Source organism: Bidens hawaiensis, unplaced genomic scaffold (genome assembly GCF_021521415.1).
Source record: "Bidens hawaiensis isolate Kalapana, Puna unplaced genomic scaffold, B.hawaiensis_p1.1 tig00009425_1, whole genome shotgun sequence".
Lineage (NCBI taxonomy): Eukaryota > Viridiplantae > Streptophyta > Magnoliopsida > Asterales > Asteraceae > Bidens > Bidens hawaiensis.
The window spans coordinates 692259-714497 of record NW_027491697.1 but is presented as its reverse complement, the minus strand read 5'-3'; the positions used below and the strand labels follow the sequence as shown (position 1 = coordinate 714497).

Sequence of the window (22239 nt, the reverse complement as noted above, 5' to 3'; positions counted from 1 at the left end):
ATTGCACGTATCGTCAAGGGAAGAGATTAGCTCCTTACATGGATATTAAATAATAACGTATAGATAGTGTTCCTTTCATGGAAAGTATAGTGTTCCTTTTATGGAGAGTATAGTGTTCCTTTTATGGAAAGTATAGTGTTACTTCTATGGAAAGTATAGTGTTCCTTTTATGGAAAGTATAGTGTTCCTTCTATGGAAAGTATAGTGTTCCTTTTATGGAAAGTATAGTGTTCCTTTTATGGAAAGTATAGTGTTCCTTTTATAGAAAGTATAGGGTTCCTTCTATGGAAAGTATAGGGTTCCTTCTATGGATAGTAAAGTGTTCCTTCTATGGAAAGTATAGTGTTCCTTTTATGGAAAGTATAGGGTTCCTTCTATGGAAAGTATAGGGTTCCTTCTATGGATAGTAAAGTGTTCATTCTATGGAAAGTATACAGAGTGTTCCTCCTATGGAAAGTATACAGAGTGTTCCTCCTATGGAAATTCTATATAGTATGGTAATGGTAAAGGTTCTTTTAATAGATATTACGTGATGATCCTCCTATGGATATTTACACGAGGTTAAGGTAGAAATAGGTGTCTTCGGATACGTTAAGAAATATATGAGAATAAAATTGTATGTTGCCTGATTAACTAGAACTCACTCAGCGTAGCTGACTTTTAGTATGCACGCAGGTGAGCTGATTATAGAGTTAGCATGAGGATGACACACGGCATAGTTTGAACGGCTGACATCTGAAGAAAGAAGTAAAGATGTTTTAAATATAAAGTTTTGTGTTATGGTATCAAAGAAAAGATTTAATGTTTTGTAACAAATGATTGATGTTTTATATTCCGCGAAAAGTTTTAATAAACTCTGATTTGAAGAACTGTGTTTATGAGTAAATCCGACACGAAAGTAGGGCCACCGGGTTCGGGGCCTTACAATAGTTGGATTATTTTGATTGAAGATTGGCTCATCGGATTTAATGATGATCAGTTTTATATGAACGGGAACTAGCTTGATCATCTCCAAATGAATTGTGATTTATTTATTCATTTCATGAATAATGATGTCTATTTTGTGTGTGCACAACTTCATATTCCGTGACATCTGGTTCATGTTTATTTTGCCATATTACTTATATCACATATAGTTAGAGTGTATTTTGAGCATCTTTTTTTGTTTGACATTGTATCATTTATTCAATCCGTATAGCACACGGGATACTAATCTAGTAATTGATATACATAGAATAGCCGTTGCATATTTATTATTTTACAATAAAACGGTTAGCCATCATGTGTGATAATCGTAAGCTCACTCGTCTACGTTTACGTCGCCATACTCCACTAATAAATGTGATGTATATCTTCTCCTTCTTCTTCTTATATACACAAACACACACAGAGTGAAGGTTAAACAAGTGTAAGTAATTAAGGACATATGGCTGAGATATTGACAGGATGTAGGCAAGTAGAAGTGGCTTTTGACAGCAGGATCCATATCGTAAACAAGCACATGCAGTCAGAGGTCCCGAATGATGATGAGATGTATCAACCACCAGACGAATGGCTTCCGATCACCCAATCGAGAAGAGGGAATTCTTGGACCGTGACATTCCATTTGGTTTGCTCTGGAATCGGAATCCAAACGCTCTCTCTCCCCCTCGCCTTCGTATCTTGGCTGGTACGTAATTATATATATATATATATATATATATATAGCACCGTCTACCTTTCTACTCAATTATTATGGATTTACGTAATAAACTAAACTATATATTTGTCATTGCAGGTTTTGGGGGGTTGTGAGTTTGTTTACGGCATTTGTATGGCAGCTCTACACCATTGGACTGCTAGTGAGTCTTCACGAATCTGTCCCGGGCACTCGTTTCAGTAGATACCTTCAACTTTCCATGGCAGCGTTTGGTAATTATAACAAAGCTTCCTCTTTATACCATTCGATCTTTATACTGTTGGATAGAGGTGACAATTATATGAATGAGTTGGGTTGGATTGGATGATTGGTCAAAATGGGTTTGGGTCGGGTTTGAGTCGAGATGTGTTTTTTTTTTAAAAAGAGGTTATGATAAGTATGTGTCAAGATGGGTAAGGTTTACACATCTGGACCCAAGTAACGGTTATAATATAAAGAGTTTCAAAAAATACTGTCTATTCAAACACCAATTTTGCTATTCATACACCCTTTTCATGTACAATTTCTCTTTTTCATACACCCTCTCTAAAATTATTGTGGGTGTATGAATAGCAGCTCCCTTTCAAAAACCCTTCAAAAAAATCAATAAAGAAATAACAACTTAAAATATAAATAAATAATGAAAAACGTAAAACAACTAAATATTTCTCCCGTCTTCCTCGTTCATTAAAAAAACTCGGTTTTGTCTCGGATCAGGTTCAGTGTTTCTAGTTTTTTTTTTCGGTTCGGTTTTGTTCTTTTTTCATTTTGGCCAGTTTTGATATCTGTTCAGTTTTGATGTTTTCGGTTTCTATTGGGTTTCGATTTCTCAGTTATTTTTTTGTTTCGTGGGTTTTGTTTGACAAAAATAGGATGGAGATTGTTTTATTCCATTCTAACCCATATATAAACTCATTTTAACCCATAACCAAAAATGACTAGTCTTTCCCAACTCATTTTGACCTTATTGAAAAAATTCGTTTAATCCATCCTAAACTCATTTTGTTTAAAAGCCCAGTTAAAAAAAAAATTCCCACCCCAACTGTTCAACATACAAAGAACGGATTATTACAAAAGTAACATGAGGGTCCACTTTTTGAATGACTTTTGTAGGTGTAAAGTTGGGGAAAGTTATAGCCATTTTCCCAGTGATGTATCTTTTGTTGAAAGTGATCCAAACCTAACTAGCCGTTAAAGTTCATGACTGTTGAAGTTGTTGAGATCATGGTCAGTCAATAAAGAAGTCCTAGTATTCTGCAGCTATTTTATGTTTTATTATTTAGCACGTTTGTTTACCTAGTCTATCGGTTAGTTTGTTATGTTTTGATTAAGTCTTTTATTAACGTTGTAATGTTGCCTATATAAGGCTTTTTAGTTTAATGAAGGTATTATCCATTTTTCAATAATCACATTCACTGTCAAACACTAATTCTTATCTCTTTATCAATTTGTTCCAAAGATTGGTATCAGAGCTGGTTATACACAATCACGCTCGCATAGTTTTAACCCTCCATCTACAATTTTCCATCTACAGTGATTGCTGATGGCTGCTAATGGTAATGGTGGCACCCTGTCCACTCCCCTTCCAATTTTTAAGGGGGGTGGGTATGAGTTTTGGAAGATTCGTATGAGGATGATTCTGCTTTCACAAGATCTGTGGGATTTTGTGTGGACAGGTATAATGAGACAGATGGAGATCGGGTGAGGCTACGTGATAATAGAAAGAAAGATGCGAAGGCACTATCTTTAATTCAATCTGCAGTACACGATGATCTCTTTATCAATTTGTTCCAAAGATTGGTATCAGAGCTGGTTATACACAATCACGCTCGCATAGTTTTAACCCTCCATCTACAATTTTCCATCTACAGTGATTGCTGATGGCTGCTAATGGTAATGGTGGCACCCTGTCCACTCCCCTTCCAATTTTTAAGGAGGGTGGGTATGAGTTTTGGAAGATTCGTATGAGGACGATTCTGCTTTCACAAGATCTGTGGGATTTTGTGGGGACAGGTATAATGAGACAGATGGAGATCGGGTGAGGTTACGTGATAATAGAAAGAAAGATGCGAAGGCACTATCTTTAATTCAATCTGCAGTACACGATGATATTTCTCTCGAATTGCAGGAGCCACTACATCCAAGCAAGCTTGGACACTCCTGCAAAACGATTACCAAGGTGATTCGAAGGTGCAAATAGTCAAGTTGCAAGGACTCCGAAGGGAGTTTGAAATAATACAAATGAAAAAAGGGGAACCAGTTGCAGATTTTTTATCAAAAGTGATGAAGATAGTAAACCAAAAGCGAGCGTATGGAGAAGTTGTGACGGATCAGACGGTCGTCGAAAAAGTACTTCGTAGCCCACCAGTTAGATGGGACCATGTTGTGGCTGCAATAGAAGAATCAAAGGACCTCAGTAGGTTGTCATATGATCAGGGTTCGTTACAGGCTCATGAAGCCAGAGTAAATCGAGGTGTCCAAACTCCTGTAGAAGAACAGGCTCTTCAAGCCAAGGAAGAAGACACGGGACTGTTTGTACGTGGTAGAGGTCGGGCTCCATTTAGGAGCCGTGGACGAGGCCGTGGAAGAAATACTGGACGGGGCATAAATCTGTGCTACAATTGTAGGCGAATTGGGCACATTAGTAGAGATTGTTGGAGCGAACCTCAAGCCAGTGCGGCGATTGAAGGAGAATATGATGAAGAAGAGGGTCAAGTGCACATGGCACTTGAATGTCTTAATGACGAGAATGAAGCTGCTAGTGTTCTTATGGGCCAAGAAAAGAGTTCTGTTAAAATTAAGGACATTTGGTTCCTTGATAGTGGTGTTCTAATCATATGACAGGACAAAAAGTCTTGTTCGAAGACATTGATACAACAAAGAAAGTAAAGGTACGGATGGGAAACGGGAAGAAGATCCAGGTAGAAGGAAAGGGTCCAGTAAAGATTGATGCTATGGCTGGTAAGCATAAGGTTATTAGGGATGTTCAATATGCACCAGAGTTGGACTACAATCTTTTAAGTGTAGGACAATTAATGAACGTGGGCCATAAGTTGTTGTTTGATGATGGTGTGTGCACTATCACAGATAAAAAGACTAATAAAGTGGTATGCACAATACCAATGTCAAGCAACAATACTTTTCCACTTGATGTTACATGTACTAACAGTGTTGGGTTACCGGTTGTGGAAGATGAAACTCTCATTTGGCATCTACGGTATGGGCATCTAAATGAGAGAGATCTGCAAAGTTTTAGCACCAAAAACATGGTATATGGTTTGCCAACTGTGAAGCAGTGGAATGTGTGTGAAGGTTGTGTACAAGGAAAGAAGTCTAGAGAGTCGTTTCCTAAGCACGCTACTAGAACTCGTCAGATTCTTGATCTTGTACATGCCGACATTTGTGGACCAATGCCCACTCAATCATTAGGAGGTAACAAGTTATTTCTTTTGTTCACAGATGATGTTAGTCGAATGACCTGGGTCTACTTCCTAAAAGATAAAGCTGAAGTATTTGAAAAGTTCAAAGTGTTTAAAGCCAAAGTTGAAACTGAAACCGGATTAAACATTAAAGCTTTAAGGTTAGACCGAGGGGGAGAATTTATATCACATGAATTTATGAAATTTTGTGAAGATTAAGGAATAAGGAGAGATCTAACTGCTCCATACACTCCCCAACAAAGTGGAGTGTCGGAGAGAAAGAATAGGACCATAGTTGAAATGGCTACTAGCATGTTACAAGAAAAGAATCTAAGCAAGGTGTTTTGGGGAGAGGCTATAGCTACATCAATATGCATCAGAAACTTGTCACCCACTCGAGCACTAGATAACCGAACTCCATATGAAGTGTGGTACAATTGTAAGCCTTCTGTTTATCATCTTAAAGTATTTGGGTGTGTTGCTTATGTCCTAAAGCCTAAACAACACAGAAAGAAACTTGATTCCAAGACTAGAAAGTGCATATTTATTGGTTATTCCCTGAACTCTAAAGCATATAGATTATATGATCCGGTTACTAAAAGTATTGTTATTAGTCATGATGTAACATTTGATGAGTTGGCTAAATGGAGTTCAATGGGTGAGGGGAAACATGTGTTGGAAGTAATTTCGGACTCAAGTCACAAGTCGGTGAACTTGAAGGACCAATATTAACAAGTAGGTCATAGTGGTTATGTTTCCTAATTGTATTGTAATTATATTAGGTAATGTCTTGGCTAGCAAGTTAGGTTAGTCTATATAAGCATGTCATGGTTAGACATTATAGAATGGGGTGTGAGGTGTAACCGAGTTAAGGGTTCATCTGGAGACACACACGAGATGTAACCGAGTTAGGGTTTATCTAAATGTAACTGAGTTAGGTTTCATCAATAGTCAAACCAAGTTAGGGTTTGAGAGAGATTGTAATCAGTTTTTTGAGTGAGATTTTCTGATTAATATAAACGAGAGTTAGTCGTTTAATTCGTGTGTTGATTATTGATCCGGGACTTGAACATGAACTTGCAGAAGAATTCATAATTGAAGTAGGTGGCACAAGTAAACATTATCCACCAAATTATGAGTCTTCAACTGATGGGTCAGATGAAGAAACGATTAACAAGCAGCAACATTCAAGTCGTGAAGATGTGAAAACACCTATATCAAGTCACTCAAATAATGCAAGTTCAAACCACACACTAGAAAGTAAAACACCAAAGGTACGATCTCTTACTGATTTATATGAGAATACTATTCCTATGGAAGATTACCAAGCTTGTCAGCTTACACTTTCATCTATGGAACCAACAAATTTTGATGAGGCTGTAGAACACAAAGAATGGGTTGATGCTATGCAAGCTGAATTGCAAGCCTTGAAGCATCACAAAACATGGACCCTAACCGAGTTGCCTGAAGGGAAGAAGGCTATTGGTCTAAAATGGGTATACAAAGTAAAAGTTACGGCTGAAGGAGAGATTCAGAAGTACAAAGCACGTCTAGTTGTGAAAGGCTATGCCCAAGAATATGGAATCAATTATGAAGAAACTTTCTCTCCGGTGGCTCGTTTTGAAACAATTCGTGTTATAATTTCGCTGGCTGCACAACAAGGCTGGGAAATTTATCAGTTTGATGTTAAATCAGCCCTCTTGAATGGACCTCTTCAAGAAGAGGTTTATGTTGTCCAGCCACCTGGTTTCGAAGTGCATGGTGAAGAACATAAAGTGTATCGGTTGCACAAAGCTTTGTACGGGTTAAAGCAAGCGCCAAGGGCATGGTATGAAAGAATAGACTCATATCTTCAGCATCATTCGTATATTCGAGTCAAATGTGAGCTAACAGTCTACGTTAAAAGGGTTAGTGTAGCTGACTTAATCATAATATGTCTATATGTTGATGATATAATTTACACTAGTTCTTCAAGTGATTTATTACAAGAGTTCAAAGACAAGATGGTTAGGGAATTCGAGATGTCTGATCTCGGTAAATTGGCCTACTTTCTTGGGCTGGAAGTAACACAAAGACATGATGGCATATTTGTGTCTCAAAAGAAATATGCAAGAGATGTGTTGGAAAAATTTGGTATGAGAAAATGTACATCAGCTGTAACACCTATGAACACATGTGAAAAATTGCATGCTGATGCAGAGGGACAAGTTGATGAAAGGTTGTTTAGAAGTTTGGTGGGTGGTATGTTATATCTAACTCATACGTGGCCCGAGTTGGCTTATTCAGTTGGTCTTATTTCAAGGTTTATGTAGAAACCATCTGCATGTATTATGGTGCTGCTAGGAGAGTCCTAAGATATGTTGCAGGGACGATTGATTTTGGTATTTGGTATGAACGAGGAAAAGATGTGTGCTTGGAAGGTTACACCGACAGTGATTGGGCAAGTGATATTGATGATCGAAAGAGTATTTCAGCAAATGTATTTTCTATCGGGTCGGGTGCAGTTACATGGAGCTCCAAGAAGCAGCCTATTGTGGCACTTTCTTCAACTGAAGCTGAGTACGTTGCAGCTACAAGTGCTGCGTGTCAAGGAATGTGGCTAAGGCAATTAATGAGTGAAGTGGGGTATGAACAAGAAGGTGCAACCAACATTTACTGTGATAGTGTATCTGCAATATTTTTATCAAAGAATGCGGCATTGCATAGTAGGAGCAAACACATTGATATAAAGTACCATTATATCAAAGATCTGGTGGAAGCTAATCGTGTTAATCTGAAGCCATGTCACACTCAGGAACAGATTGCAGATTTGTTAACAAAAGCTTTGGGAGCTGATCAGTTTTGTTACTTACATGAGAGATTGGGAGTAAGAATATTTGAATCAAGGAAGGGTGTTGAAAGTGATCCAAACCTAACTAGCCGTTAAAGTTCATGACTGTTGAAGTTGTTGAGATCATGGTCAGTCAATAAAGAAGTCCTAGTATTCTGCAGCTATTTTATGTTTTATTATTTAGCACGTTTGTTTACCTAGTCTATAGGTTAGTTTGTTATGTTTTGATTAAGTCTTTTATTAGCGTTGTAATGTTGCCTATATAAGGCTTTTTAGTTTAATGAAGTTATTATCCGTTTTCCAATAATCACATTCACTGTCAAACACTAATTCTTATCTCTTTATCAATCTGTTCCAACATCTTTCCGGAGGCTCGTGTGTGCTGTTCATAATCACAGGGGGTGAAACCATGAAGCTTTTCTATCAACTCTTGTGCGGGGATTGTTCTTCCAAACACCCGTTGACAACAACCGAATGGTTCTTGGTTTTCGTTTGTATTGCAATTCTTGTGTCTCTATTCTGCCCAAACTTGCATTCGGTGTCTCTGGTTTCGTTTCTTGGAGCGATCACGGCTGTTGGATACTGTACGATCTTATGGGTCATGTTTGTGGTGAAAGGAAAGGTAGATGGCGTTTATGATCCATCAGAAGCAGTCACAACCGAATCTGGTCGAGTTATGGGTATCTTTAATGCATTTGGGATCATTGCACTTGCATTTAGAGGACATAATGTTGTGTTAGAGATACAGGGTACAATGCCATCTACCCCAAATCGGACGTCATCGAAGTTTATATTGAAAGGAGCGGTAGCATCATATCTTATTATTGCAATGTGTTTCTTCCCCGTAGCAATTGCTGGATATTGGGCATTCGGAAACTAGGTTATATATTAAAACTAAAGCATCTAGACTTTGTTGTGGAAGTAGGATGTTTAGAAACTATTACAAGGTTATACTTTTATGGTTTCAGGTCCCAACCAACGGAGGAATGCTAACCGCAATCTCAACCACCCTTGACTACCACACGTCGAAATCAGTGCTAGATCTCATATACATGCAAATTATCATAAGTTGTGTCACTGCTTTCCAAATATACAGCATGGTGATCTACGACAACTTACAGCGGGCATACGCAACCAAAGCAAGACATGAATGCTCAAAATTTATCCGAGCGGGCATCCGGATTTTCTTCGGCGGTTTAACTTTCTTTATATCTGTGGCGTTCCCATTTCTGCCAAGCCTGGCGCTACTTATCGGAGGGATTTCCTTGCATTTGACGTTCGGTTACCCGTCTCTCATGTGGATTGCAATCAAGAGACCACCAATGAGATCCGTAAAGTGGTGGCTTAACCTTACACTTGGTTGTTTAGGCACAACACTAAGTGTTTTGGTAGTTGTTGGTGCTGTATGGAACTTGGTTTGTAGAGGTTTAGATGCCAACTTCTTCCATCCACATTAAAATGGGTCAAGTTCAACTCGTAATCAGAACGAGAATATTCTTGAATTTAACTAAGATAAATGAGGTTTAATACTTTAGGGGGAAAGTTAACGTTAAAACTAAAAATATAGTGTAATTATGTAATTGCATCGTAATATAATTACATTATGTTGAAATTATACTACATTATAATTACAATATGTTGTATATATGATCACACTACTTAATTTGCATAGTTAGCACGTTAATTTGATTGTATTTAATCCATACCTATATATATTCTTTCAAATAACTTATTGTTAAACGTGTCCAACACCAAATCAGATTGAGGTCTCCTAATATCTCGTAGAATATTTAATATAATAATTAGTTTATTATTATAGATAAGCTAGCTTTATTTAATCCTATTTGTTTTAGATTCAAATTGTGTATTTGGGTTAGTATAGGATTACAACCGTGGGCTTATATATACCCTAGGATCAATGTGTTAGTTAATTATTAAAGTTTTTCTCGTTAGTCGTTTTCTTAATAAAAGAGTCGATCGTGTGTTGATCAAATCCTCGTGTTCGTGTTCTTGATTCACCCGCTAAAAGTTTAACAAGTGGTATCAGAGCCAAGGGCTCGTACTAGGAAGCGGTTTGAAGAGCGGAGGCAGCCTCTACCGGTGGGCGTGTCCGTCGGTGGAGGGCAGGCGTGAAAGAAAGTCTTGGGTTTGCTTGACACAAATTAATTTGTTTTATTATGGCCTAATTTGGTTGTCTTTTGTGAATTAATTGCAAGTCCACCGTATTCTATTGAATGCAAACAAGTATAACGGAATTTGCTTCTGAACTCCGTCTCTTTTGTATCAAGCCCACCAATAACTACCAATTGGTTTATTGGTTGTACACAAGAAGAAAATATGTTTGTGACAAGAAGGAATCAACAGTATGTGGTGTAACCGTTCGTAGCAAAACAATAATTGCTGAAATTTGTATGATTGCAACAGGAGCTTGCAGCCAAAGTATTTTTTTGATTTTCTTTTTGTTTGATTGAAAGAAAAATATAATACTTGCAACTTTGTGTTCTCGTTTCGAGTTCGATTTTTCGGAACGGAACCGACCACAGAAAGTTTCCAATCGAAGGTGTGTCCGTGTTTCGATTGTCGTAAGTTTCCGATCGAACAAAGGTGTGTCCCGGTTCTGATCGAGGTGAGTAAGTTTCCGATTTAAGGTGTGTCCGGGGTTCCGATCGTGAAGGAGTTGCGACCTGTTTGTCGGGCTAGTGATTGAACCACTGAAAGTCGAAGGAAGCGATGGCTGGCTGTTTTAGTTCGTTTAAAACATAGAAACCAATCGAAAGAAGGGGTGTCCACGTTTCAATCGCCTTAACTTTTGAAGATCGAATGAAGGGGTGTTCGGTTCTGATCGCGGTACGATTAAATGAAGGCGTGTCCAGGCTTCAAGTGTAGTACGTTTCTGATCGAAAGTGTTTGTGTTCCGTCGGAGTATGAATTTGATTGTATGCATCAATAAGATGGTGATAAACTAATAATCATGATTTAATGATATGGTGATCGTTCGGCAGCTAGGTGAACACATGCTGATTGACAAAGTGGTGAAACTTGTTTCAATAGCAAATTGGTAATTGTTGAAAAGTTATATATTGGTGGTCAAACTTTGTTGGCTCATGCTAACTTATCATGAAGCGTACGTGGTTCCATGAATTTAGAATGTTGATTAACTGTGAGATTGAGTGGGTCAAGAATCAAAGTCCCGGGTCCTAATCGATGCACGCCTAAGTGAACAAAGTGTTTCCATCTTGTTCGAATATAGAAGAAGCAATTGGTTCAGTTTGAAGTTGTTTACCGTGTGACGTTTAGCCGAACCGGTGAATGTTGTCTATGGGTATTAATACTGGTTACAAGGTGGTTCAGGTCCGCCGGTATAACGGAGTGCAACAAGGTTGTGTGTCAACTTTGTTTTGGTGTTCATCGAGTTGAAGGTTTCGGTGGTGACGTGCCTTCACCGTGTGTCGGGATGGTTAAGTTTTTGTGTGTCTAAGGAGTGATGATGTGCCATCACCGTGTGTTTGGATAGTTAACTCTTCGTGTGTTGAGCAATGATGTTGTGCCATGATCGTGTGTCGGTATGGCTAAATCTCCGTGTGTCGGAATGATAAAATCTCCTTGTGTCGGGGTAGTTTAGTGGGTTGGATCGATGACCCAACAGTTCGAGTGGTAGTGTTTTCGGGCTGTCTAAACGAGACAACAACATCAGATGTTCGAGGTCCGGTTTCGGGAACAAATTGTAACGTGCATGGCAGCAACGGTTCATGTTAACAACAGCGAAGGATGAGTTACGGAGCTAGAACTGGTGGCTAAAAATGGTCACATAGTTATGGTTTTGGGACTGTCAAAATAGAAGACAGCGGGCTCGATGGTTTCGGTTTGTGCGAACAGTGGGTTCGTAGAAGAGCACCGAAGATGATCAAGGCTTGTGATAAGTTTGTTTGGAGGTGAGTTGAATATGTCCTAGATCTTATGTAGATTAAGGTGTAACGAACCTAGAAGCAACTTCGTGTGAAGGCGTGTGACGAGACCAGGAATCAAGTCTAAAGAGATATAGGTGTTGCGGGTCCGTAAAAGACCTTGGAATTACCAAGTATGAACCTAGAGGGAGTGTTGGAATTCAACATTTGAGCCGATGTCGAAAGACGTGACCTATTGTGTTGAGTCGCGGGTTGTTTCGAGTCGAAGTGCTTCGTGTGTGTCACGGTTAGAAGAAGTTTGGTGTTGAGAGGGAGTGTTAAACATGTCCAACACCAAATCAGATTGAGGTCTCCTAATATCTCGTAGAATATTTAATATAATAATAATTAGTTTATTATTATAGATAAGTTAGCTTTATTTAATCCTATTTGTTTTAGATTCAAATTGTGTATTTGAGTTAGTATAGGATTACAACCGTGGGCTTATATATACCCTATGATCAATGTGTTAGTTAATTATTAAAGTTTTTCTCGTTAGTCGTTTTCTTAATAAAAGAGTCGATCGTGTGTTGATCAAATCCTCGTGTTCGTGTTCTTGATTCACCCGCTAAAAGTTTAACACTTATTAGTCGTAGAAAACAATTATATATGATGGCACACAAAAACATCAATATGATGTATAAGCTGCAAGAGTGTCCGGTTTGTATTTGTGACTAATATACATGGGTTGTTGTAGGAAGGTCATTCCCAAATTTTTCTTCAACCAAATGAATGCAAATCGTGGGTACATGGTTTGACATATCGTTTGCAGTAGCCTATGGTCTCATAAGATAGATGTAGTTTAAAAAATTAAACAGAATTTTTGTGTGAGGTTGAGCATGGACCAAATATTGATCTATATATCATTGATGCCAGTTAAAAGATATAGCTTTTCTTGAATGATATCACGATTTGTTAACGAAAAGCTTCCATTTTGAGTTAAGAAAATTGTAGACCTAATGCTTTTTAAAAGTTGATTGGGGAACTCATCCAATAGTTTAGCAATGCGTGAATTGAAGCCCAGTTTTGCTTTGAAACCATAAAAATATAGATTGAAGCTTTAAAAATACGGTTGTGTTTCGAAAACTTTCTATTAGCTAATGAATTTTATGTAATAAAACAATAGATTTACTAATTTTGGGAGAACTTCTTTTTTTGTAAGCTGGAACTGTTTCGTTTTCTTATTGCTTATGAGGTTATTCTAGATGTTAAGTACTCCTTTAACCTTGTGCAAGTGATGTATTTTTGATTTAACGTAAAACACCCCCAAATCAAGAAGATAGGCGCGCGGGAGATGAAGATGTAAGTTTAGAAGCTCATTTTTGGGTTTAATGTTGTGGATCTCCTATGTTTTCTTGAACGAACAACGAATAAAAGATGACATTATACGTCTGCGATCGAAGACGATGTTGAGTAGCCTAAGCCAACTATCTCCTGTTTCAGGAAAAACTCGTCGCCTGAAGACCCATTTTGGTAAAACCTTATGGGATCGGATTCCAACTTGAAACGTTGCGGCCTCTAGCCCAAATCTTCAACCCCCCCCCCCCCCCAACCCCCCACCCCCAAAATAATTATAAGCCTTAAATGAATCGAACGCTAATTTTGGTGAACTGTTCGTGATCGTTAGACGGGAAGTTCGTATATTTAATGCATGAACGAACATGAACCAAAACTTTGAGTTCTTTTAACTAAACGAACGAACACGAACATATGTTTCGTTCGTTCATTTATGTTCGTGAATGTTCGTATGTGTTCGCTTATGTTTCATATATGTTCGTAAATGTTTCTTTGTGTTCATTTATGTTTGTTTGTGTTCATTTAATTAAGTAGCTTCATATATGTTCAATTATGTTTATTTTTCTTTGTCCATTTATGTTCGTGAACTTTCGTTTAAACAAACACACATAAACACACATGAACATGTTCATTTTTTAAACAAACGAACATGAACACCAAATATTTGTTTGATTAAGTGTTCGTTTAAAGTTAAATAAACGAACACGAACATACTCTTGTCCGTGTACGTTCGGTTCGTTCACATGCCTCCCCCACTCCCTCCCTTCATGATTCAATGTCAGTTGAGCTAAAACATATTGATAACTTACGCATTATATTGGTCTCAACTATACATAATGTTAGCGGATCTCCTTTTAAATATATTCATTGGTTTCAACTTACACACCCCATACTTGGTAAATATTCAGTTTTAGATTTCAACGATTTTTTAACAAGTATGTGAACTCTTGAATTCTTCTAGTACATGTTTACATTTTGAAAATTTTAGAACCGTATACAAACAATATTATAAAAAAATGTTAATAAACTCAATTACACCCACACACAAAAAATAACTTGCAAGTTGGCTAATAGAATTTGTCTAAATTAAATTTGGTCATTGGAAACTCTCATTCCATAACATCACACAGGCTTGAAGAAATTTAAATTGACACCGTCATGAATGACGACATAAATCCCAGCTGAAATCAGTAGCCCACTCAACATCATTCCAAGAATTCCTAGTCCCCAATGTAGCCACCAAACTGGGCTATAGACTTTTGGTTTCTTGATCTTTATCCACATGAAGCATGGGTATGCTAGTGTCACAGGCAAAGCAATGCCACCAATAAAGCCGGCTAGATTGGCTAGAAATGGGATTGCCACCGCTATAAAGAAACACGTGAATCCGAAGGCGGTTCTTATGATCATTCTTTGCCACCACGTACAAGCCTTTTTGAACTTTCTGACATATAATGACTCCAGTTCGTCGAATGTTGGCATTCCATAGATTTGAAATGAGCTTAGCGCGTTGAAGATCACAAGTATGCTTGTTAAACCAAGGACTGATTTCGCCACGTCTTGTGAATGGTACACGAATAGTGCGGTCAACATCCCACTCGGTGGAATCTGTCCAATAACAACGCGAATGATCGAGTTTTTTAAAAGTCATTTCGACAGATTATCCCTACACTATTTTTATAAGTTATTTGTATTTTTCAATATGTTTGTATTTAAGCTAGCTTGGATTTTATTCAAGCAATAGTCTTGGAAAGCTAAAAATGTTTTTAGGCACAAAATTAGTCATCGGACATGGCAAGCAAGAATCAAGTCCAAGGAAGCCCTATAACTCTACTTTGTTTTTTTCATGATTTTTTTTTCTCATTTTGACTTGGCATCCATTGAGGAAGCCCTAAAGATGCATGTTTTAAGGGGATAAAAATAACTTACCAAATTACCATATGCCCAGTAGCCTCCAATTGCAAGTGGGAACAAACACAATGCTATGAGCGTGTAAGAAAATTTGATACCGTTCCACATTGGTACTTGTGATGGATGAGCTTTACTTGTAGGCATCGTTGCCTACAATTTATTTACATGGTTTATATCCGATTAAAACATAGATAACAGTGTGTATGTGTGTATGCAAATTGTATATATAAGTATTTTAGTTATTCAAGCGAAACGTTTATGAAGTAATTCATACATTTAATTTTAAAAATTAACTAAAGCGAAACGTGTCCTCCAATGGTTTTTAATTTGGAGATGCATACTCACGAAGAAAAACCGTAATATCAGTCTCTCGAGTATAGTAAATCTCCTTGGGCGTTAAAGCTGATTTGACAAAAGACAAGTGGGACACCGCTCTATTCATGGATTAAGGGACGTTAAAAGTAAAATGAGTTAAAATGTTAACGAGCTTTAAAATCCCTTTAATAATATTTCTTTTATATGAGTGTCCGAAAAGTATCCAAAATTTTCAAAATTTATCCAAAATTTATAAATAATATTTATTATTTAATAATTAAAACAAATATTTTGGATAGTTCGGATATCCGAACTATCTGAAAGTTTTCAAAATCACTATAAAAATCCGAATCGAAATTTTGGATTTCTAAATTTTTGAATAATTTATATTTTCGGATATTTTGGATACGGATTCGGATTTTTTGAACACCCCAACATCCTACCATTGTAATATTTTAATTTGACTATCATTACATACGATATATAACTAATTAGTCGATATATAACTAATTAGTCGATATATAATTATATGCCTTTTTATAACATATATATTTTCAATCTAAGAATAATTTAGTGTTAAAATGATAAAAACTTGAAAACTTTCAATAAATTTTTTTTTTCGGATTTAACATTTTTCGTACATATTATATAATCAGGATATTTAACTAATTACAATTCGGTTACACACTTGGTTGTTATTATTCTTTTGCGTGCACGGTTAAATATATGTTTTTAACAGTGAAAACTTTTCACAAATCTTTTATTCAGCAATTTAATATATTTCGTATTGTTTTATATTATACTTTTTTTATGTAATGTTTAAGCCTTGTAAGAATATTTCTTCGATATATTAAACCAAAAAGGAGGAAACACCAAGCAAGTATCTAGGTGTTCAACTACAGGAAATTAAAACGGTACTAATTAACGAAACATACAAAGGCAGAAATTGTGTTACGTGTTATTTGCGTCTTTTTGTGTGTGTTTTGACTGGGGATATAACATGGGTGTATATTTTTGTGAATTTCTCGATGATATTAGATATATATTAATGATAACACTTTTAAGTAACATAAATTTGTTAAGAAAAGAATATATAAAAAGAATATAAACACATGAAAACACGTGAAGAAAAAACAAAACAAAACGTTAAAGATAAATGAATATAACAATTGAAATAGTTGTTTGTGCTTATTTAAAGAAAGGAGGGGAAAATATGTCCCACTTACATATTTTAAACTCACTACACGCATTAAACATATATTTTAATTACCCTGTCGTGATAAAAAAAAATAAGTGTTTTGATATTTTTATTATTTATTTATATATTTTGCATATATCATCTTTTCAAGACTCCTAACTTTCCAAATTTTTGCCCCTGGTGATTAAAATTCCTGATTCGACACTGATAAGCAAATTATAAATTTATATTTCCTCTATTAGCATGCAATTATCATTTTACCCTTACCCTTTTACAATCCCTAAAAAACAAACCAAGCGTCCATTGCCCATGTATTCACCCCCCCCCCCCCTCATGCTGGCAGAAAACGAATGTTAAAGTTTGTTCTTTAATTTCTGCATAAAAATCCCAAGAATGATTGACTTTGATTTGTTGTATCAAGGCTCCATATTCAATGTAGTTTTCGATTTGCACGGTGTTTTTGTGGGTTTGGGGATCCATCGGAATACCGACAACACTTACGATTTACAGAGAACAGGGAGAGAGGATTTTGTGTGTTGCGGAATACCAACAATACTTGTCGGAATACCGACAGCATTCACCGGAATAGCAAATGGTGAAGACAGAAACCAAAAAGCTCGCAGATTCTTAAAACACGTAATTGCCAGTTAATCTCCTTTTATTTCAAAGTTGGACTCAAGCGATGTTTTAAAAATTGGTATGTATCAGCCGGTTGAACTAATAATATCGGATTTTGGTAAGACGGCCGATATTTAAAACCCAGTATTTTTGGGCGATTTGCTAGAACATCGAACCACCGGTTTTTTTTTTTAAATATCAATTTAAACCGTCAAACTAGATTTAAACCCAAGGGATTTTTAATATTTTTTGCCGCCCATATTTTCTATAAATGACTTTTAACATAGCAGATAAAACAACTAAAAATAGTAAACAACGATTCGTTAATCAACCAATTTTGTGTCATGGAAATGCAAGGTTGGTTTCTTAACATCTTTTGTAATTGATTAATTTCATATACTAGGTACAAATATTCCTATTTGACTCGATAATTGATAATGTGTGATGTTTGGTTCACATGTGATGTTTATTAATGTACTTTTGAATTATTTTTTGAGTTAAAGTTGTATTTATAAGGAATTACAAGTAAACTATTCAATCCGTTCAATTTCACGATACATCCCGGTTCAACCGGTTGTACCTGTATTTTTAAACCAATAACCGGTATGAGTAAAACCCCGTTTTTTTAAAACACTAGACTCAGGTGACTTCATTCACCCTACGATTGTTTATTTCATTTCCAATTTGTCCAAATTTTGAACAAACAGATTTGAAACATCCACTACTAGAAAAAGAGATGTTTTTCTACAACCGAATTGTAGGAAATTTGTTGCAAAAATTCAATTTTAATAATTTTCTAACAAAAAATTTGTTTGAAAAACACATGCTTAAAAATCGTTTTCAACCGTTTTCCAACAACTTTTCATACAAAATTGCTACAAAAACCTGTGGTTGTAAACTTCCTACAACTTTTCTACAAAATCTATTCATAATTTTTATTAGATAATATTGTAGCAAAGTTTGAGCTTATTTTTTTGTTGGAACTACTTGTCGTAGGAAATTTGTAGGAAATTTTTGTGAAAAAATAACTTGTTTTCTAGTAGTGATCATTTTAATTGGTATCGCATCTCTATAGACTAAATTTGATATTTTGGTTATTGTTGTCTATTTCAATTTAGATAGTTGCATATATTTGGGTTAAACTTATACTCGTGTCCGATTTTACATATCAATTATTGGTGTTTAATTCAAAATGTTTATTTTTGGTGATGGTAAGTGAAGGTAAGTTTGGGATGAGGAAGAAAAGGGCAGGGGTTATAAAATGGACTAAGGGTAAAATAGTTTTAAACAAGTTAATTTTAAGAAAATAAGTAAATATGTAATATATGAATTTTAGGAAGGAAAAATACGAAAGTTATGCTTTAAAAAAAAAAATAATAATAATAATTAATAAATAAATAATTACATTTTTAAGTTTGAAGAAATATGTAATTAATAAACTTAGGAAATAGAAACATGTAAATGCCTCGTAAAGCAAAAGTCGGTTAAACTTAACAATTTATAGCAAGCACACTACCTCTATTATACGTCGTCATTTATTATTAAAATTTGAATATAAAAAAGTAATTTTTAATCGTGTTGTATTACTAATTAAAAATTAAGCTGGTTGTCTCGATATTTTAGTATTAAGTCCGCCAGCGTAATGGTCAAATCTTAATGTTTCAAAATATACCCTATTAGACCAAGCGTAGTGGGGCTTCTTCGGAGGCGTTTTGGGCTATAACGACGGGGGCACCCCCCCCCCCCTCCCCACGGGTTTTGGGGTAATTTTTTTTGAGCGCTTTGTGTATACGCAGGTGGAAGGTACATAAATTTAAAAAAACAAATAACAAAGTTATGGTTTTATGGAGGCTTTTATGATTACACTCTATTTTTGTAAAAAGCTATAACTCTGACTGAGCGCCACGTGACGCACAGAGCCTAGGGATGAGGCTTTATAACTACACATTGTCTTACTTTTTAATTTTATTCTCAATATAAATTATAAGAAATCTTTAATATATTTTTATTTTACTACAACGAACATACAAATTTATTATAGGACGAACTATTATTTTAATTTATTCAAAATATACCCAGATAATTTCTTGTAATAATAATTTTAGTGCAGTATATATCAACTACCATATAAAGGAAGAGAAATAAGTTTTTTACCTGAATCTCTAATACAAGATTGTGACCTCTAAATGCAAAAGCAATGATACCAAGGGCATTTAGGACATCGAAAAACCTAGTGACTCTGGTCCCAACCCTAACCGGATTATATGAAACATTTGGAAGTCTGTCTTTAGCTACCGATATCGCCCAAATTGTTGTGCAATATCCGAGGGCGCTGAATGCCCCAACTAACGAGATGCCGGCTATCGAGTTCAGATTTGGCAGTTGAGAGAGGATTATTACGCCACAAGTAAACACCAAGTACCATTCTACCACGGTCAGCTTCTCTGGGTAACATTTGTCGTCCGTACAGACAATTTGGAAGAATATTTTGGATGTTGATGCTCCAATGATTATACATGCAACACATGTACCAACAGATAAGTACAAGATGGAAAATTTAGCTAGGATCCTCCCTAATCTTACGCCTGCGCAAGACATTATATGTTTGGTTAGACGTCCAAAGAATATAATTGCTCTTTATGTAAAGTTAACTTTGTTTGTTTTATTTGATGATGTAGATAACTTGTGTGGCATGAACATGCGTCATGCAACAAACTGAGTGTTCTTAATTGCTCTTAATTGAAAGTTATTAACTGAAAGTTAACCATGTAAGTTAATCTCATTAGTTTTTAAGGGCTTCAATCGAGTGTTAACTAGAATGTAGGCCACTTGTATTATGTATCCCTCTTAATTTGAAGTAACCGAAACTTTTTCAACATAAGTAATCCGGTCATGTCATTAAAAAAACTTAACGGGGTTAATTTTTCATTGTGTGTGTGTGTTTCTATATATATATATATATATATATATATATATATAGGGTAGGGTTAACGTAAAAAACAATAGTTTTGTGAGAAACATAAGAATAGATCTAGGCCATTGGATCTAGGATCTAGTGGTTGAGATTTTAGTTTTTAAAAACCGTATAGTTTTCTATTTACATGATATAGTGTCCTATTTAGGTGGTGTACGTGCTTTATTTTAAAGTCTTCTCACAAAACAATTGTTTTTTATTTGAACCATTTTATATATATATATATATATGTGAAAGGAAATACGTTAAAAGTTATGAGAGTCTGTAATATTTCATGAGTTGAGATTAATATTGTCCAATATGATTAACTTAGGATTATTAAAATCAAATTAATTTACTTCTTACACTCACCTTTCAACAAATGACAAACAATAAAACAAAAAACAGTACTCTTGTTTCATATTTTCATAGGGGGTGTGCAATAAAAATCTAGGGGTAGGGCACATATAGGAAACGTTGCATCTAAATATATAAACAAAACTATTCTATAAAAATAAAATACTTTTAAGTAGATATGATTTGGAAAGCGGATTAGCTTTTTTGGTAAACAACAAAAATGTTTACCTGGAATGATGTTATATATATACATCAATGTCATTCTTCGTTAATCGTTACTATCTATATGATAATTAAAAATTGTTAAAATAAATTTGCTTACCAAACGCGGCCTTAGCGAGTTGCATGTACCTACTGTAACGCACTCCCTCTTCGGGTGATTCATGAAGATTTACCAGCAGATACAAAGTATAAAGTTGCCATATGAAAGTCAATGTAAAGGTTATCACACCCCAAGCCCTGTATTAGTCATGTACAATTATACATTACACAAACAGTTTTGCTAGTCTAGATTAAAACAAGGATAATAGTTTCATTAAAGGGTACTTAGGCAGCAAGTCCATATATATATGTGTGTATTAGCTTCCGTGTATATATGCTTATTACCAAGTGCGTATTAGTTTCGGTTACCTTAACCAAATCCGATCATTGAAATGGTAAAATATCTTATACGCACCAAAACTGTTTCTAATTTTTCTAAACTTTTCAAATATATAAGCTAGTATATATAATATAACTTAAAATGACTATACGTGTATAAAACAATTTAAATAAATTTCATAAACTTTTGCTAAAACGCAAGGTGAGAATATGAGCCCCTAACCGCCAGGCACATGCATGAGCGTCGTGCACAAGGTTTATTGTTTCTTAATTTTTCACTTCAACATCATGAAAAACATCCCTACCTAGCCAAGAATGGTGAAATGTAACTAAGAAATGGAAAATTGAGTAAATTACCAGCCAAGAATGGTGAAAGCAACAGGAAGAATAAGGGCTTGAATCCCAATCCCAGCACAAAGTGTATGAAAAGCAGCATAATAAGCATTCCCATTTCTTGATTCAGTAATGGGCAGCCATGCATCTTTTGGATCCAATTTTATGAGGTGAAGAGCTGTTTTGGAAAAACTAGTCAAAGGTGTCAAAAACTTTGGTGTTATATTTCTTGACTTGATATTTGTTCTTGTGGGTGTCCTAGCACCACTAGGGGGTATGCTGGTCATCAGTCTGTCAGGTGAACCAGTGATCGGGGTGGTCGAAAACGTTATCTCATGTTTGGTTTTTGGTTCGGTGGTGGAGCTTGGGTGGTCTGGTGATAGAGATAAAGGTGGAGAATCATGATGTTGCGTCGAAGGAGATGAGGTTATTGGGTTCGATCCAACTTGATTCATCATATTGCTAATGTTTGTAGTCACTTGGATGTTGAACTGCTGGGAGATTAGTGTATAAATAGGATCATAGAAAGCGAGAGAGGTCAAGACAGGTGGATTTTAAACGTTTAGATAATGTGTGAATGATTGACCGTAATGCATGGCAATTAAAAACTTGTACATGGCCATATAAAAATAATACGTATAATGCCATTTCTAAATCAACCAATTCTTGTCACTCTCTCCTGTCCCATGATGTCTCTTCATTTGAATATATCTTATGAACATAATTGCATGTTCCGGAAATTAATGAACATGTGGGACTAAACTATTCAAGTTGAAAAATCACCTGA

At 35.7% G+C, this 22239-nt stretch overlaps 1 protein-coding gene and 1 pseudogene across 2 annotated transcripts; one reads left to right on the top strand and one right to left on the bottom strand.

Moving 5' to 3' along the window:
- Window positions 1-1426: 1426 nt before the first annotated feature.
- On the top strand, window positions 1427-9444 carry LOC143532267 (lysine histidine transporter-like 8; annotated as a pseudogene). Its single transcript, XR_013135149.1, has 5 exons — window positions 1427-1665; window positions 1778-1911; window positions 2792-2833; window positions 8287-8807; window positions 8896-9444. The product of XR_013135149.1 is annotated as a lysine histidine transporter-like 8 (transcript).
- A 4609-nt stretch (window positions 9445-14053) lies between these two features.
- On the bottom strand, window positions 14054-21955 carry LOC143532284 (lysine histidine transporter-like 8). Its single transcript, XM_077027373.1, has 5 exons — window positions 21477-21955; window positions 20842-20978; window positions 19364-19794; window positions 15097-15228; window positions 14054-14775 (listed from the first exon to the last, which is right to left on the bottom strand). The coding sequence occupies exons 1-5, from the start codon at window positions 21908-21910 to the stop codon at window positions 14290-14292; spliced, it is 1620 nt and encodes a 539-aa protein (XP_076883488.1). The 5' UTR covers window positions 21911-21955; the 3' UTR covers window positions 14054-14289.
- Window positions 21956-22239: the final 284 nt, after the last annotated feature.

Coding starts and splice junctions, on each gene's coding strand:
- LOC143532284 (XM_077027373.1), bottom strand. CDS start 21,910: ATGATGAATCAAGTTGGATCGAACCCAATAACCTCATCTCCTTCGACG. Junction 20,979..21,476: donor GCTTTCACCATTCTTGGCTG/GTAATTTACTCA, acceptor TGACTAATACAG/GGCTTGGGGTGTGATAACCT. Junction 14,776..15,096: donor ACTGGGCATATGGTAATTTG/GTAAGTTATTTT, acceptor GTTATTGGACAG/ATTCCACCGAGTGGGATGTT.